Genomic DNA, 17420 nt, shown 5'->3' with positions numbered 1-17420 from the left:
TCACTGATGGGGGCTAATGCCTGACTCCGACTCTGCCCTACCTACACCTAAGCCTGGGCGCTTGCAGGCTAGGCTTCACAGCACATGGGTACCAAGGGTAGGGGTTTCATAATGAGTCAGTCACCAGAGACATTCATACGTGCATACATCACTCACTCCTCATAGTCTGAAAATACTGTGTATCCTAGCGCATGGCCGAGCGGCCATGCGAACCTTTTATAGCCGCGAGTGTCCGGGACCTTCCTGGCTTCTCGGATGGGCCAATCCGAACAGGAGCAGGACCTGAGCACGTGACTTTCGATCTCCAATGGGAGATCACTCCACGGGCATGCTCAGTGGCCCGACATGAGGACTTAGTCCCTGGAGAATCTCGCTGCTGAGCAGCCTGCATTGCCATAGCTGTGTCAGAGGTGGCAGCAGCAAGCAAACCAACGGAGGTGGGCTGGGCGCCGGAACTGACGAGTTTGCTGAGCAACCTCCTTTGTGGCTGAGGAGGAATGGGAGACCGCCGGGAGCAGGGCTCGGGATTCCCGCTGTGCAGCAACAGGAACCCGACGCCTAACATCCTGTGTATAATGTCACCGGTGATCACTGTATTGCCTGTACACTGACACTATATACAGAGCTCCTGTGTATAATGTCACTGGTGATCACTGTATTACCTGTGCACTGACACTATATACAGAGCTCCTGTGTATGATGTCACTGTTGATCACTGTATTACTTACCTGTACACTATATACAGAGCTCCTGTGTATAATGTCACTGGTGATCACTGTATTACCTGTACACTATATACAGAGCTCCTGTGTATAATGTCACTGGTGATCACTGTATTACCTGTACACTGACACTATACAGAGAGCTAACTAGATCAGTCTGGGATAACAGAAAGAATTTTAATAGGACTGGCAATCATTAGCGTTAATGAAAATTACTTACAGTATATGTCAAATATCCAAGTTTCAAAAAGCCAGTCACCAAGATATTATCAAAAATATCAACAGGAGTTGAAAAAATGCTCCTGTTGATATTTTTGATAATATCTTGGTGACTGGCTTTTTGAAACTTGGATATTTGACATGTAAGTCATTTTCATTAATGCTAAAGATTGCCAGTCCTATTAACATTCTTTGTTATCTCTGACTGATCTAGTTGGTTTTCGGTTCTTATGTCTTTGGTCTAGAGGTTTTTTCCCCCTGACCATGTGGTATCTTCTTTTTTCGGTTTAACTATACAGAGAGCGCCTGTGTATAATGTCACTGGTGATCACTGTATTACCTGTACACTGACACTATATACAGAGGTCCTATGTTACAGAGCTCCTGTGTATAATGTCACTGGTGATCACTGTATTACCGGTACACTGACACTATATACAGAGTTCCTGTGTATAATGTCACTGGTGATCACTGTATTACCTGTACACTGACACTTTATCCAGAGCACCTGTGTATAATGTCGCTGCTGGTAATAACAGTGTTAGTATTGTGGGTTGTATTCATGATCAGTATTGCAGTATTTGGTCATTGTGTGGTGGTAATTTGTGGTCTGATGTAGCAGTATTTCTCCTTGTATGTGGTATTATTTTGTCCTTATATGCTGGTAATATGTCATATTATTGAGTCACTCTATGGTCTGATCATGGTGTGGCGGTATTTGTCCCTTGTATGTAGTATTATTCGGTCACTAAGTGGTCTGGTCATGGTGCGGCAGTATTTCTTTTCTGTATGTGGTATTATTCGGTCACCATGTGGTGGAATATGTAGTCTAGTTATGGTGTGGTGGTATTTCTCCTTGTATGTGGTATTATTTCGTCGCTCTATGCTGGTAATATTTGGTCACTATGTGGTCTGGTCATGGTGTGGTGGAATTTCTTCCCTGTATGTGGTATTATTGGTCTTGGTATAGTGGATTGTGTTGTGTATGGTGGTCATTTGTTCTCTCTAATAATTAAAAACTTGGCACACAGCGGTAGAGATGCACTTACAGGGGTTTTCCTGTGAAAAAAGTAATCACCTCTCCACAGGATAAGTGATAGCGTATTGATTGGTGGGGGTCTGACTACTTGCACCCACTCAGCAAAATGAGGAACTTTTTATCCCCATTAGACCGGAGTGGCATGTACAACTTGATCACTGATTCATTCATTCCCTCCGTGGCTACACTTGTTTTTTTCTGGAAGCCCCATAGAGAATGAATGGAGCTTCGGTCAGACATCCCACCTGCTGCTCCATTTTAAAATGGGGATAAGTGTCCTATCAACGATAAAACTTCGCCATTCTTCCAGTCGGTGCAGTTTCTAATGGTCGGACGTAAGTGATCACCTATCCTGTGGAGCCCTTGGATCGGTGATATCTTGTTTCAACCAAAGAACCCCATTAATGTAAACTACCGTAATAATACATCCCAGTTATGGGGGCGCACAGTAGATGTGCAGGAGACCCCTGTGTTTTACAGCCGAAGCTCCACTATAATGGGGATAACGACTGACAGATATTTGCATATAGCTGTAGGGTGGGCCCCTAGAGTCCATTCCCCTGGTGGGCCCCAGACACCCCAGTCCGACCCTGATCAGATCCGATGAGAGTATTGGATGTGATATGCTAATGCCCATCGCCTCCTGCTCTGCTATGAGCCGAGTTTCATGATACTGTGCTCCGATCATGTCGCACAGAGAGGATCGGAGAACGGCTGCGGAGGAGGCGAAGAAATTTATTCCTCAATCTCCTCTACTGCTGATGTCGACATATATCACACTGCACTTGGGTGATATCAGAGTGCTGTGTGTTGTCACCCACACCCTAGACTTGTATGGATGTGAGTGAGCCCGAGGCTCGGTGCCAATCGCAGCATTCTGTGATTGTTCTCGCATGCCGATTTGGCATGAAAAATAATGGCAGATGTGAGCTGTCCCATAGAATAACACTGGGTATAGTGCTATGCAATGTTTTCTCTCATAGCACTTGGCCGTGTTGTATGGTAGTGTGAATCCAGCCATACTGTGTAATGGTTGATATTATTTGTACCTGTATTCTCTGATTTATAACGTTCTATGGAATATGTTGGTGCTATATAAATAAAATTATTAATAACATTACTGATGCCCAATAAAAGAAAAATGTTAATATGAAGGTGAATTTTATATTCCTTTAAATTAAATGTATTTAAAGGTAATTGAAGTCAAAGTAAAGAGACGTACTGGTAAAGATAACTTTGTAAGCTGTATGAGAAAATCCTTAAAGGCACAATATGGAGACAAACCTGTTGGAATGGGAGGTTCATTTATTATACAGGAAGGGAAAGCAAAGCTCCATATAATGGTGAGACGTTTCTTTGTTTTATTTTCCTCTTATTAATAGTTTTTCCCCCCTTTTCAGATGTTTTATAAAAAATTTTTCTGGTCATGATAAAAATAAAAGACTGTTACTTGCCCTCCCAGGGATCGGTACTATGTCTCCACCGCTTCTCTAGTGACTGTGTACAGCCTGCAGCAGTGACTTCACGTTGACAGCGCTGCAGCCAATCACTGAGTTCAGCAGCTCATTGAATCTGCATCAGCAGAGCCACTGAGCTCAGTAATGGGCTATATTGTTGTAGACATGATGTCAATGAGGCAGCCTGTATATAATTACAGTAACAGCGATATATCTAGGTAAGGATGAATTTGTACAAAAATTTCAAAGGGGAAAACCCCTTTAATCATTTGGCACACGTCAGCAATGATTTGTTGTTGTGGTTTCATCCATACTTTGAAGGGTTGACTGATCTTAAGCTACAAGCACATGAGATGCAAATATTCACAATTCTGCAGTCACAGAGTAACTGAATACTTGTGAATACTTGCATCTCATGTGCTATGAGGATTTTCTAGGAGCGGTAACTGCAACTATGGGCATAAACTCGCTTCATGCAGGTGTAGTGAGCAATGCTGTTTACAGTCTGGTTGGAATGTGGCCTTAAGTATGCAAATCGCATGGTTGCAGTCACGTGACCACCTACACCCTCCACCGGACAATCCTCGCAGTGCACATGATGTCGGGGATTCACAAGTCTGCAGTTACAGTGTGACTGCAGAATTATAGCTTAAGACCAGACAACCCCTTTACATGTCAGAATGTTTTATTTTATTGTAGACTATTCTATAAGGGTTTTTGTTTGTTTGTTTTTCCTTTTTTTTGTGTTTTGACCAGATCTATTTTGTTCTGAAAAATGCCAAACATTATTTGGAGTGTAATGGAAAAAAAATACAAAATATTAATTCTGGCATTGATTTTTGAGTTTTGCATTCACATACCTCACTTTGCAGTAAACCTAACCTGTGTAATTACAAAGATACCTGATAATTAAAGAGAATATGTGGGACTTTAGAAGAAAGGCATATAGTTGCTAACTGAGGCAACCACCTGTCTGTTGTACTCGGCTATTCCAGTTGATTGGCCAGGACTACTGATTGACAGCCCGCTGTACGATGCCTAATTGAGGGAAGCCGGCTCTCGATCAGCATGACACCAGTAGTCCCACCCTGTCAGCAGGAAAATGAACTGCTGCTCTAACAGGGAGTAGCTGAATCTCTGGCAGAAGCGGTTAGTGACCGGAGCAGGGTATTGTGTGTGTTTGTCTGATAGTATCAGCCAATAGCACACAGATGGATAAGTGGAATGCACGCGCCAAGGATTCCAGGACCCAACAGGATCAACGACTCACAGAAAACATGAAGAAGGAGCAGCATCCATTCCAGGTGAAGAAAAATCTTTAGCTTTTTTTCTGCCATCAATAAATACAACGTTTCGACCATAGCATGGTCTTTATCAAGTACATCAAATAGCAATTGGAGCGGCCTTATATGGTGTGGACAAACCAATCACCATTCAGGAAACGCTCCTTAGTCAAAAATGCATATAGATCACATCATATAAGACATCAGTTATATAAAACAATCAGTGCAAAATATATAATACATTGTGTAGACATGGAGATACAAAAAATATCACAAACAAACCTGCATAAACATTTATAAACAGTGTCTAGAAGACGATCACCCAATCCGCATATAGCATAGCGATCTCCATGGTGATAAAACACCAATCCATATCTTGCATACATAGCCACCTTCCTCAAGCAATGGAAGTGCTTCATAGTGTTGGCGCCAAATAGATAGCCTATAGCAGAAGTCCACACTTATGATGGAAAACAAAATTGCTGCCGTAATTACCTATGTTGATGGCTCATACAGTAGATGGCGTGCAGTGGCGCTGCGCAGCCGCAGAGAGAACAGAGACACGGGCGAAATCCCACGATGTAGCCATATCAGAGACACCGCACATGCGTGGTGTCCCAGACAGGACGCCAACCGCAAGAGTCGACCCCGTTCCGCCCACCCACGACCGCGCAAGCGCACAAGCTCTCAACCTAACAATATTAGCCCGACACCAGACTCGGATACTCCAGCAAGGCCGCAAGCATCCGTCAGATCATAGAGGTCGTCACATGATAGGTCACATGACCAGCCAAGTAAACAAACCTGACATCACCAATCGGATGCCTGCAATCCAAACTAGAGTACACAGTCATAAATCCTTTATTTACCAAATCCATGGCATTATCCAGGCTGCAAAAATGCATAAGAGACACATCACATCAAAGCTATATAACAATCTGTATTGCATAACACTATTACACTGATAGCATATAAGGAAGAAAAGAGGGCACGGGGATCAAACATCAAAAAAAAAACATCGCAAAAAACATTAATACTTTCAGGACTATTCAGTCCCCATGTCCTCCAGTCATTCCCAAGATGCCACCTATAACAAATACGAAAAAGTAAAAATCAATAAAAACAACAATATATACAATTGACACTAATAGAGGATGTCAATACTCTTAAGGGGTGGGAGAGATTCATCCAATACAAATATGTAGGTTATAATCCACATTCAAGCCCTTTGGCTGCAATGTGTCTAATGTGGAAATCCACCTTAATTCTTTCTTCTTCAAAAGTTTAACCCTATCTCCACCTATCTCAAAACAGGGACTCCATCAATGACTCTAAATCGCAATTGGTTGACAGAATGTTTGCAATCAAAAAAGTGCTTTGGTACAGGTAGATCTAGGAGTTTAGTCCTAATGGTGCTCTTGTGTTTGCTAATTCGCGCCCTAATCTCCATGGTCGTCTCACCTACATACATAAGCCCACATGGGCAGGTAATCAAATAGACCACAAAACTTGAAGAACATGTATATCTTTCTTTTATAAGGAACTTTTTGCCCGTCCGTAGATGATTAAAGCTATCGCCCTTAATCGTATTCCCACAACTCGCACATCCCAAGCAGGGGAAATTACCAGACCTTAGTGGCCACAACGTTTGTTGTATTAAAATTTTAGCAGAGCCCACATCAGCTTTCACAAGCTTGTCCTTCAAATTATAGCCCCTTCTATATGAGAGAATTGGTCTGCTAGCAAATTCACTAATCTGTGGTAAACCTCTTTGTAAAATATTCCAGTGTTTATTTAAGATACCCCCAATTTTACTACTCAATTGGCAGAACATCGATACAAATGGGACACGTTTAGATGTACCTCTGTCCCGTTTATGACAAATCTCATTAGATGTCAAACTCAGGGCTTTCTCTTTATAACGTTTAAATTCCTTAATCGGGTATCCCCTTTTGGTAAATTTGTCACACGTCTCATCAAGTCTAGCATCCAATCTAGCCTCATCCTTCACAATTCTCACCCGCAGCATCTGACTCCAAGGTAGTGATTCGACCATCCTCCTTGGATGATTACTATTATAAAGGAGAAGGCTATTTCTGTCTGTATCCTTCACAAAAAGATCAGTGCATAAAACTCCATCCTGTTTATACACCATTGTGTCAAGAAATTGAACTCGATCAGTTGAGTGAGTCAAAGTAAATTTCAATTCAGGGAATATATTGTTTAATTCAACCTGAAATTTCAACAAGTCATCACCGCTACCTTCCCAAATACAGAAAATGTCATCGATATAGCGCCACCAGGCTCCGACATGGCGCCAGTAGCTGGAACAGTATACATGCTGATCCTCGAATACCGCCATATAGATGTGTCATGATCCAGGTTGGATTATGACAGATAAATGCACTAGTAACCTTTTTTTTTCCTTAAGCTGTGTGCTTAAAGATAGTTTTGCCCCCGGTGGCCATTAGGGTCATTGCACTGTGGTGGTTTCAGTTCTAGTTTTGCCCCCGGTGGCCGTTAGGGTCATTGCACTGGTTACTTTAGTTTAGTGCACGTGATTATAAAGCAGGTGTGATTGCTCTGGCTCTGCTATAAAAGAGTGTCAGGTGTTGCAATCACTGTTGGTGATAGTGGTCATTTCCAACCATCCTTGGTGGAGGAAGGAGCTAGAGAGAGTTCCTTACAGCACAGTCAGAGTCCTGGTGTGGAAGGAGTCACTGAGGGGATTTCCCTGCAGCTCTGACAGAGCTTGGTGGCAGCTATTCAGGAGGAAAGCTGCATTCTGGTGGTGGACTCTGTTGCTGGGAGCAAGAGAGCAAAGCTAAGTGATGTTTCCCTGTTTGTGACTTCCCTTATGTGTGTTTCAGTGCAGTGGTGGGATTAGTTTCTGCACTGTCCATTTCATTAGAAAGGGCTAGGTGCAGGGCGAGCTAGGGTTCTTAGGTTCCAGCTCGGCGACAAGTGCGGAGCCTGTATAGGGACTGTTAGGAGTGTAGAGACTGGCTCAGGGGAGTGCAGGAGGTCTCCACGTCCCCGTTCCCTATCGCAGGGCCCTCTATTGTATCGGTTTCCCTGGTGTTTCCCCTTATTATTTAAATTCGCCCTGCTGGAGGCGGTGTATCCAGTTTCACGTGTAATTCTGAAATTCACCTGCTGGAGGCGGTGTATCCGGCTGCACGTTATATAATTTAAATTCGCCCTGCTGGAGGCGGTGTATCCAGGGTCACGTGTGTGATAGAAATTCGCCCTGCTGGAGGAGGTGTGTCCAGTCACACGACCATCACGAGATGTTAGCATATGTGGGGGCCACATTGGACCCCATGGCGGTACCCCTCACCTGCAGGTAATAATCATCCCCAAAGAGGAAATAATTCCTCCTGAGGATGAAACCTAGCAGGGTGAGGACCAGCTGGGCACAACTAGAGGCCATGTCTGAGCCTGACAGCACCACATCAATGGCATGTAGTCCTTTGTTGTGTTCGATAGATGTGTACAGGGAGACCACATCAAAAGAGGCCAACACCAGGGAAAGACCTGGCTAGTCATTGCTTGCGTTGAGAAACATGTGATGGTGTCTCCGCGGCTTGTGTTTTGCATGTTTTTACATATTTCCCATAAGGGATGGGGGCATTGCTCTAGAATCATTGCGTTGAGAAACGTGATGGTGTCTCCGCAGTGTTGGATGTTGATCTCCATGAGTTCATTCATCTTCATTTTTCATAATTTGAAGGACAAGCTTGTGAAAGCTGATGTGGGCTCTGCTAAAATTTCAATACAACAAACGTTGTGCCCACCAAGGTCTGGTAATTTCCCCTGCTTGGGATGTGCGAGTTGTGGGAATATGATTAAGGGGCGATAGCTTTAATCATCCACGGACGGGCAAAAAGTTCCTTATAAAAGAAAGATAGACATGTTCTTCAAGTTTTGTGGTCTATTTGATTACCTGCCCATGTGGGCTTATGTATGTAGGTGAGACGACCAAGGAGATTAGGGCTCGAATTAGCAAACACAAGTGCACCATTAGGACTAAACTCCTAGATCTACCTGTACCAAAGCACTTTTTTGATTGCAAACATTCTGTCAACCAATTGCGATTTAGAGTCATTGATGGAGTCCCTGTTTTGAGACGGGGTGGGGATAGGGTTAAACTTTTGAAAAAAGAATTAAGGTGGATTTCCACATTAGACACATTGCAGCCAAAGGGCTTGAATGTGGATTATAACCTACATATTTGTATTGGTTGAATCTCTCCCACCCCTTAAGAGTATTGACATCCTCTATTAGTGTCAATTGTATATATTGTTGTTTTTATTCATTTTTAATTTTTTGTATTTGTTGTTATAGGTGGCATCTTCGGAATGACTGGAGGACATGGGGACTGAATAGTCCTGAAAGTATTAATGCTTTTTGCGATTTTTTTTTTTTTTTTTTTTTTTGATGTTCGATCCCCATGCCCTCTTTTCTTCCTTATATGCTATCAGTGTAATAGTGTTATGCAATAAAGATTGTTATATAGCTTTGATGTGATGTGTCTCATGCATTTTTGCAGACTGGATAATGCCATGGATTTGGTAAATAAAGGATTTATGACTGTGTATTCTAGTTTGGCTTGCGGGCAGCCGATTGGTGATGTCAGGTTTGTTTACATGGCTGGTCATGTGACCTATCATGTGACGACCTCTATCATCTGACGGATGTTTGCGACCTTGCTGGAGTATCCGAGTCTGGTGTCGGGCTCATATTGTTAGGATGAGAGCTTGCGCGGTCGTGGGTGGGCGGAGCGGGGTCGACTCTTGCCGTTGGCGTCCTGTCTGGGACACCGCGCATGTGCGGTGTCTCTGACATGGCTACATCGCGGGATTTCGCCCGTGTCTCTGTCCCCTCTGCAGCTGCGTGGCGCCACTGCACGCCATCTATGAGCCATCAACATAGGTAACTACGGCAGAAATTTTGTTTTCCATCATATGTGTGGACTTCTGCTATAGGCTATCTATTTGGCGCCAACACTATGAAGCACTTCCATTGCTTGAGGAAGGTGGCTATGTATGCAAGATATGGATTGGTGTTTTATCACCATGGAGATCGCTATGCTATATGCGGATTGGGTGATCGTCTTCTAGACACTGTTTATAAATGTTTATGCAGGTTTGTTTGTGATTTTTTTTTTGTATCTCCATGTCTACACAATGTATTATGTTTTGCATTGATTGTTTTATATATCTGATGTCTTATATGATGTGATCTATATGTATTTTTGACTAAGGGGCGTTTCCTGAATGGTGATTGGTTTGTCCACACCATATAAGGCCGCTCCAATTGCTATTTGATGTACTTGATAAAGACCATGCTATGGTCGAAACGTTGTATTTATTGATGGCAGAATAAAAGCTAAAGATTTTTCTGCACCTGGAATGGATGCTGCTCCTTCTTCATGTTTTCTGTGTGTGTTTGTCTGTCTGTCATATCCCATTTTAAGTCTTTTGTAATTTTCATGCTTTAAAAAAATAAAATACAAAGGGAGTCTGTTAGCCAAACTGACAGTATTAATACAAAATCATAGCTTTGTATTTGTATATAACCATAATAAAAATCTCACATTTGGGGAACAGTCAGACGGCCGTAAAACTCGGTACGCAGGGATTGGCTCTCCCAACCAAAGCGTGAACGGTAAAAAGAAATGTATGCTTTTGCGCTCTGGTCATGAAAGCCCCAAGCCTTGTCTAAGTATTCCATTGCAATCCCGGTCCATGTTATAAGGCAATCTGATTCTTCCCTTAGTCTTTAATTGCTTACTCCGTTCTGCAGAAACTTATATATTAGCCTAGTAAGGTATATGTTCTTAATTTATAGCAAAGAAAAATAATTGTATATTATCACTTTCATGGGTGGGGTGGCCTCACAATGTGCTATATTGTATTTTTTATAGTTCAGACAGCCTCTAAAAATTGCATTTTTCCACAGCCTCGTGAGTTTTCTGCATGTCCCTTAAACACAGATGAAGATGTAGATCGCTGGTTGAACTTTTATGACATGAAGGCTCCTCTGATTTGTCAGTCTGTGTTTGTATCACATGATCCTGTAAGTCTTTTATTTTCTTCTCTCCTGTCTTACAATGGTCATGACCACAGTAATGCACTTTGGGCATTACTTGTCACCAAAGCAGCCTTGGGGACCAGTCTTATCTTCATTGATAGGAACGGTGTGCCAGATCCCATGAGAGACGCATGGTTACCTTGGCATCTATGGTGCTCAGATTGCACTAGTGATAATTTATACCCAATATAACATTGTGACTCTTTACAATATACCTATAGTTAAAATTTTTAAACAATAACGTCGATCACATAAAGTGTGCCAAAAGCTAATAATTGGTATGTAATCTCTCCCCCCAACCCCCCGTGTTATCCCCTTAGTCAGATTATTTTTTAGTTTTATAATTTTTATTTCTGTTATTGTTTGCTAAAAAAAGACGATATGACAACTAGTGTTGAGCGCATATGCCCGCTAATTAAGTTTACATCGGGGTGCTTGCTTATGCACCGATTATCGAGGGTGCTCGAGTGGCATGGATTGAGTCTCCCCCCACATATTTTGCGGCTGTTAGACAGCCAAAATAACCATGTGGGGTTTGAGCATGTCACTCAAGCACCCGTGATACTCTGTGCATATCCGAGCGCTTGCGCTTAACACTAATGATGACATTTTCAATATGATTATGTGTACTACCTTTTTGGTTTGAAAAGCCACACTATACCCCTGGATAAAATACTTGAGGGGTGTAGTTTCCAAAATGCGGTCAGTTGTGAGGGATTTCTGCTGTTTAGGCACCGTAAGGGCCCTGGAAATGCGACATGGTACCCGCCATCTTTCAGCCAAATTTGTATTCCAAAATTCAAATATTGCTCCTTCCACTCCGAGCCCTGCCGTTTGCACAATCAGAACTTTTTGATTACATGTGGGGTATCGCCACACTAGTAAGAAAGCGTGTAACAAACTGTGGGGTCCACTTTTTGGTTTTAAATGTGAGATATTTTGGGCTAAAGCAAGATTTTAGAAGTAAAATGTATTTTTTTTTCATTCCACGTTGCATTCATTCGTGTGTAGCAACTGAAGAGTTAAAAAAAAAAAAAACAACTTCCCAACAGTTTCAAAGTATTTAAGGGATGTGGATTTTAAAATGGTATCCCTTTTGGGGAGTTTCCAATATATTGGCCCCCAAAGTCCACTCTCCCAGCGGGTCATAACACCTGCAAACCGTAACAGTAAGATCTGCACTGTAATATGGCGCTCCTTCCCTTCTGAGTTTTGCGCTGTTCCTCAAAAGTAGCTCCCGATTGCATATAGAGTATTGGCACACTCAGAAAAAATTGCAAAACAAACTGAGAGATCAATTAATTTTTTTTGTTAGCCCTTATAAAATTAAAAATTTGGGGTTAGCGCAACATTTTAGTGGTAAAAATGGAATTATTCTGTCTTCACCACCGAATGGTATAAATTTCTGTGAGGCACATATGGTGTCGACATGCTCACTGGACCCCTAGATTAATTATTTGAGAGGTGTAGTTTGTAAAATGAACAGTGAAAAGCATGGTGGTTTTCTACAGACCCCCCCCCCCACTGTCATGGCAACCTATCAGTGACAGGGGCGCAGATGGGCGGGTCTTATGATGCGCTTCTGAGGCACTCGAGAAAAATGCCGCTGTTAGAGATTGACAGGGGCATTCAACATGTTAACAGCCATGGGTGGCTCTCGATTCCACCAGCAGCTGTTGGAGACACCTGATCTGAATATCTGAATTGCTGGTTTTGCTCATTCTGTGTCTGAATATTTTGAATAAAAAGCTATAAAAAATATTACGTATCCCAAACTGGTACCAAAAAATAAACTTACAGCTCTCAGAATATGACAAAGAAAAAAAAACGTTTTATAAAATAAAAATAAGTATTCTTGTTCTTCTGTCTATTTGTTCATTCTACCTCCCAAAAATCGGAATAAGGCTCGGCTTATGTTTATACTGCACTCTCTGCTCTACGTGAGGGTTTCCATGTTAATTCCCCAAAACTGCAATTCAGAAAAAAACCCGGACGGAACCACTCACTTATAAGGCAGATGGAGCCACCTGTCTCTATTCCGGCGGTGTCTCATCATTTTCGGCGTCTTTTTAGCACACAAGTGTGGGAGACCACAGATCTGTGAACCCCTAAAAAGATGGCTACGACCGTAGCAGATGCCAAACTGAGTACGAAGTCTCTTCATCTGCCTCATTATGATGGGTGTTTCGGCTGGGGGTTTCGCTTGAATCGCATTTTTGTGGAATTTACACTGAAACCCCAACGTTAGTGCTCAATGTAGAACACAAGAATGTGATCCAGTCTTATTTTGGAAGTGATAGAAAAATATTATGTACCCCAAAATGTTACCAATAAAACCCCCAATTCATCCCGCATAAAACAAGATCCCACTCAGGTCCGTCATCTGTCACTGGAGCTAGCGTGGTTTCCCATGTTACTGGTAGAACAAAGACATGGCATCCGCCCCCTCAGGTAAAATCTAGTGAATTCTGTTCTCTCTCTCAAATGCAAAAGCCCCCTTCCATCAGAGCTCTGCTGTGCCTAAACCACAGTAGGTGGTCACATGTTTGGCATTATTGTAATTTAAAGAAGGCACTTAACAATTTACGGGTGCTTATCGCTAGAAGCACAAGCCGGCCATTATGTATGTGGGCGCTACAATATGTGGGGTCTGTACACTGTTTGTGGGGAATAATATATGGACACTAGTCTGGCAGATTTGCAATTCTCCAGAAAGAAAACCTTGGCTTTAAATGTTAAAAAATTCTCACTGCAGCCGTAGATGATTTCATTGAGAGGTGCAAGTTCTACAATGGGGTCACTTTTGGGGGTTTTCCTTTGTTTAGACACCTTTTGCGGGTGACATTTACAGAGCCCTGAACTATTCTAGCAAAATATGTGCTCCAGAAGCCAAATAGCGCTCCTTCCTTCTCAGCACTGATGTGTGGCCTAACAGTAATTTCTGACAACATATTATTATTTATTTTTATATCGCCATTTATTCCATGGCGTTTTACATGTGAAAAGGGGTATACATAATAAAAACGAGTACAGTAATCTTAAACGATACCAGTCATGACTGGTACAGGAGGAGAGCGGACCCTGCCCACGAGGGCTCACAAAATATGGGGCAGCACCATATTTGGGAGAAATTGCGCAATAAATTGTGAGGTCTAGTTTCACCTATTAACCCTTGTGTACCTGACAAATTTGCAGCAAATACAAAAATTTATATTTTTAACACTAAAATGTCATTTTCACATCTCAATGTTATAAAATTCTGTGAGACACCAATGGGTTCAAAATACTCACTACAAACCTAGAGGAATTAATTGAGTGGTCTAGTTTTCAAAATGAGGTTACTTGTGGGGGGGGTTTCTGCTGTTCTCACATATTTGGGGCTCTTGAAATGCGACGTGGCATTCACAATCTAGCCCAGGCAGACAGCGCTCTTTCTTTTCTTAGTCTTGCCTCGTGCCCAAGCAGAAGTTTTTGACCACGTATGGGGTATCGTCACGTTTGTGACAAATTGCACAACTAATTATGCAGTCTGGTTTCTCCTGCTGTCCATTGTGAAAATTACAAATGTGGGGGGTAAAACAATAGTTTCATGAAAAAAAATGAAAATCTGCAATATGACAACCTAATGTTGTCAAATTCTGTGTAGTACCTGTGAGTCCCTGAATAAAACCGTTGAGGGGTATAGTTTCTAAAATGGGCTAACTTGGTTTTTTTTTCACCATTTAGGGGGTTATCCAAACGCGACATGACGCCTGCAGACCATTTCATCTTGTTTTTGACCACATACATATGTTGTCAAAATTGTTGGTACCCCTCGTGTAATGACAGTAAAACCCACAATGGTCACAGAAATAACTTGAATCTAACAAAAGTAATAGTAAATCAAAAATCTATATACCGCTAACACGGTACAAAGATATATATCTTTCGTGTATCAAATGAAAGTCAGACATTGTTTCTCAACCATGCTTTCACAGAATTAAAAAAATAAAAAAAAATAAAACTAATGAAATAGGCCTGGACAGAAATGATGGTACCCTTAACTTAATATTTTGTTGCACAACCTTTTGAGGCAATCACTGCAATCAAACGATTCCTGTGACCTCTCAATGAGACTTCTGCACCTTTGACAGGTATGGGGTATCAGTGTATTCAGGAGAAATTGCACAACAAATTTTGTGGCCTATTTTCTCCTGTTACCATTGTGAAAATACAAAAAATTGGGGTTAAAAGTACATTTTTGTGGGAAAAATGTGATTTTTGTATTTTCACAGCTCTAAGTTAAACTTTTTTGAAGCACCTGGGGGTTCAAGGTGCTTCCCACACATCTAGATAGATACATTCCTTGAGGGGTCTGGTTTCCAAAATGGGGTCACTTGTGGGGGATTTCCACTGTTTAGGCACATCACGGGCTCTCCAAATGTGACATATTTGTTTTCAAAAAGTCAAACGGTGATTCTTCCCTTCCGAGATCCTTGCGCTCAAACAATGGATTTCCCCCCCACATATGGGGTATTGGCGTACTCAGGAGAAATTGCACAATAAATTTTGCGGTCAATTTTCTCCTGTTAACCTTGTGAAAATAAGAAATTTGGGGCTAAAGTAAACTTTTTTTGAAAAAGTTAAATGTTCGCTGTTTTACCTTCCACGTTGCTTTTGTTCGTGTGAAGCACCTAAAGGGTTAATAAGCTTCTCGAATGTACTTTGAGGGGTGTCGTTTTTAGAATGGTGTCACTTTTGGGTATTTTCTGTCATCTAGGCCCCCCAAAGTCACTTAAACTGTGATGTGCTCCCTTAAAAAAATGGTTTTGTAAATTTTGCTGCAAAAATTTGAAATTGCTGATCAATGTTTAACCCTTCTAACTTACTAACAAAATGTTTAAAAAATGATGCAGCTGTAAAGTTGACATTTGGGAAATGTTATATATTAACTATTTTGTGTAACATAACTTTCTGGTTAAAAGGGCATAATAAACATTTGAAAATTGTGAATTTTTTGAAATTTTCACGAAGTTTGATATTTTCACATATAGACGCAAGTCATATTGAATAAATTTAGACTATCATGAAGTACAATATGTCCCGAAAAAATAATCTAAGAATCTATGGGCTCTGTTGAAGCGTTCCAGAGTTATTACCTCGTAAAGTGACCCTGGTCCAGAATTGAAAAAATTGGCCTGGTCATTAGGCTGTGTGCACACGTTGCGGATTCTGCTGCGGATCCGCAGCGTTTTGGGCCCTGCGGATCCGCAGCAGATTTTGCTGCGTTGTACAGTACCATTGTATTCAATGGAAATTAAAAAACGCAGTGCACATGCTGTGGATTTTTCCGCGCAGATTTGCTGCGGTTTCAAATCCGCAGCATGTTAATTCTTTGTGCGGATTCCGCAGCGGTTTTACACCTGCTCCATTGTACTGGTGTCAAACCGCAGGGGACAACTGCAGGCTAATCCGCAAGTAAAAGGCAGGTCTTTTGACCTGCGGATTTTTCCAAATCCGCAGCACCATCCACTACGTGTGCACATGGCCTTAAGGTCAAAATTGGCTTGGCCATGAAGGGGTTAAGTGTTTCCTTTATTTTTTTGAGCAGTGTAGATATTGGTCAATAAAAAGTAGCCAAATAGATCTAAATATTTTTTGTTTTACTAACAATTATATGTTGCATTATAGGGCTTTGACCTGCGTGTTGAACATACCCACTGCTTCAGTCATCATGGTGAAGGTGGACACTACCATAACGACACAACTCCTGATTCTGTGCAATACCTTGGCTATTTCCATCCAGCAGAGCACCTCTACCGTATTGACAGACCAGCTGTTACACACATGGTTGGAAGAGATTAGAGTGATGTCAAGTCTTGCAAACGTGACAGCACTAAGTAGAAGACCTGGAAAGCTATGACCAAGAAATCCCACCTAAGTGCCCAATGATACTGAAGCCACTGGCTTTCTGCATTTAAGGGTTATTTTCATCATTTAAATTATTGGATTGGACACCTCCCAACCCAAGAATGAGGCAGTGAAAGGCCCCTTTAGAATGAAGTGTTAGGTGTGCAAGTTAGCCATCTCTCCTTTAAGTACACATTAGGCTAGTTTCACATTTGCGCTTTATAGCGCAGCGACGGCCTGCGCACGGCCGCCGCTAAGCCCCGCCCCCTCCCGGCTTCCTGCCCGCCCCATCCGGTCATCGCCTCCTACTAGCGCACATGGGCGCTTGCGATCTGCGCACCCTATCTTTAGCATAGGGTGCGCAGATCGTGCGGTAGCAGGATTTTGCCGTGCGCTGCGCACTTTTGAAGGTGCGCCGTGCGCGCCGAAATGCAACATGCTAAAGATAGGGTGCGCAGATCGCAAGCGCCCATGTGCGCTAGTAGGAGGCGATGACCGGATGGGGCGGGGCTTAGCGGCAGCCGTGCGCAGGCCGTCGCTGCGCTGTAAAGCGCAAATGTGAAACTAGCCTTAGAAATATAAAAAAATTTAATCTCATGGACTATATTCTTCCATCCCATTATCATTGCCTCATGACCTCATCATCCATCTTGCTAATTCACAGTTGAGTCTGTTTTCACCAGCACCTCTTATTTCAATAATCTTCAAACCTCAT

At 42.2% G+C, this 17420-nt stretch overlaps 1 protein-coding gene across 3 annotated transcripts in view; it reads left to right on the top strand.

The window, feature by feature from the left end:
* The window catches only part of CUNH11orf54 (chromosome unknown C11orf54 homolog), a 33081-nt gene extending 16079 nt beyond the window's left edge, over positions 1–17002 (top strand). For 2 of the 3 annotated variants that reach the window (XM_073574920.1, XM_073574921.1), the window contains exons 7-8: positions 3174–3323; positions 10685–15808. In XM_073574920.1, coding sequence (XP_073431021.1) covers positions 3174–3323; positions 10685–11008 — 474 coding nt within the window. In that variant the 3' untranslated portion in view covers positions 11009–15808. Of the gene's footprint in view, positions 1–3173; positions 3324–10684; positions 15809–16486 lie in introns of those variants that run through there. The other variant, XM_073574924.1, reaches the window with a different exon arrangement.
* Positions 17003–17420: the final 418 nt, after the last annotated feature.

Source organism: Dendrobates tinctorius, unplaced genomic scaffold (assembly GCF_039654945.1).
Source record: "Dendrobates tinctorius isolate UK_male_01 unplaced genomic scaffold, ASM3965494v1 ptg000007l, whole genome shotgun sequence".
In the NCBI taxonomy this organism is placed as follows: domain Eukaryota; kingdom Metazoa; phylum Chordata; class Amphibia; order Anura; family Dendrobatidae; genus Dendrobates; species Dendrobates tinctorius.
The sequence above is the reverse complement of the archived record's forward strand: the minus strand, read 5'-3'. Positions and strand labels throughout refer to the sequence as shown.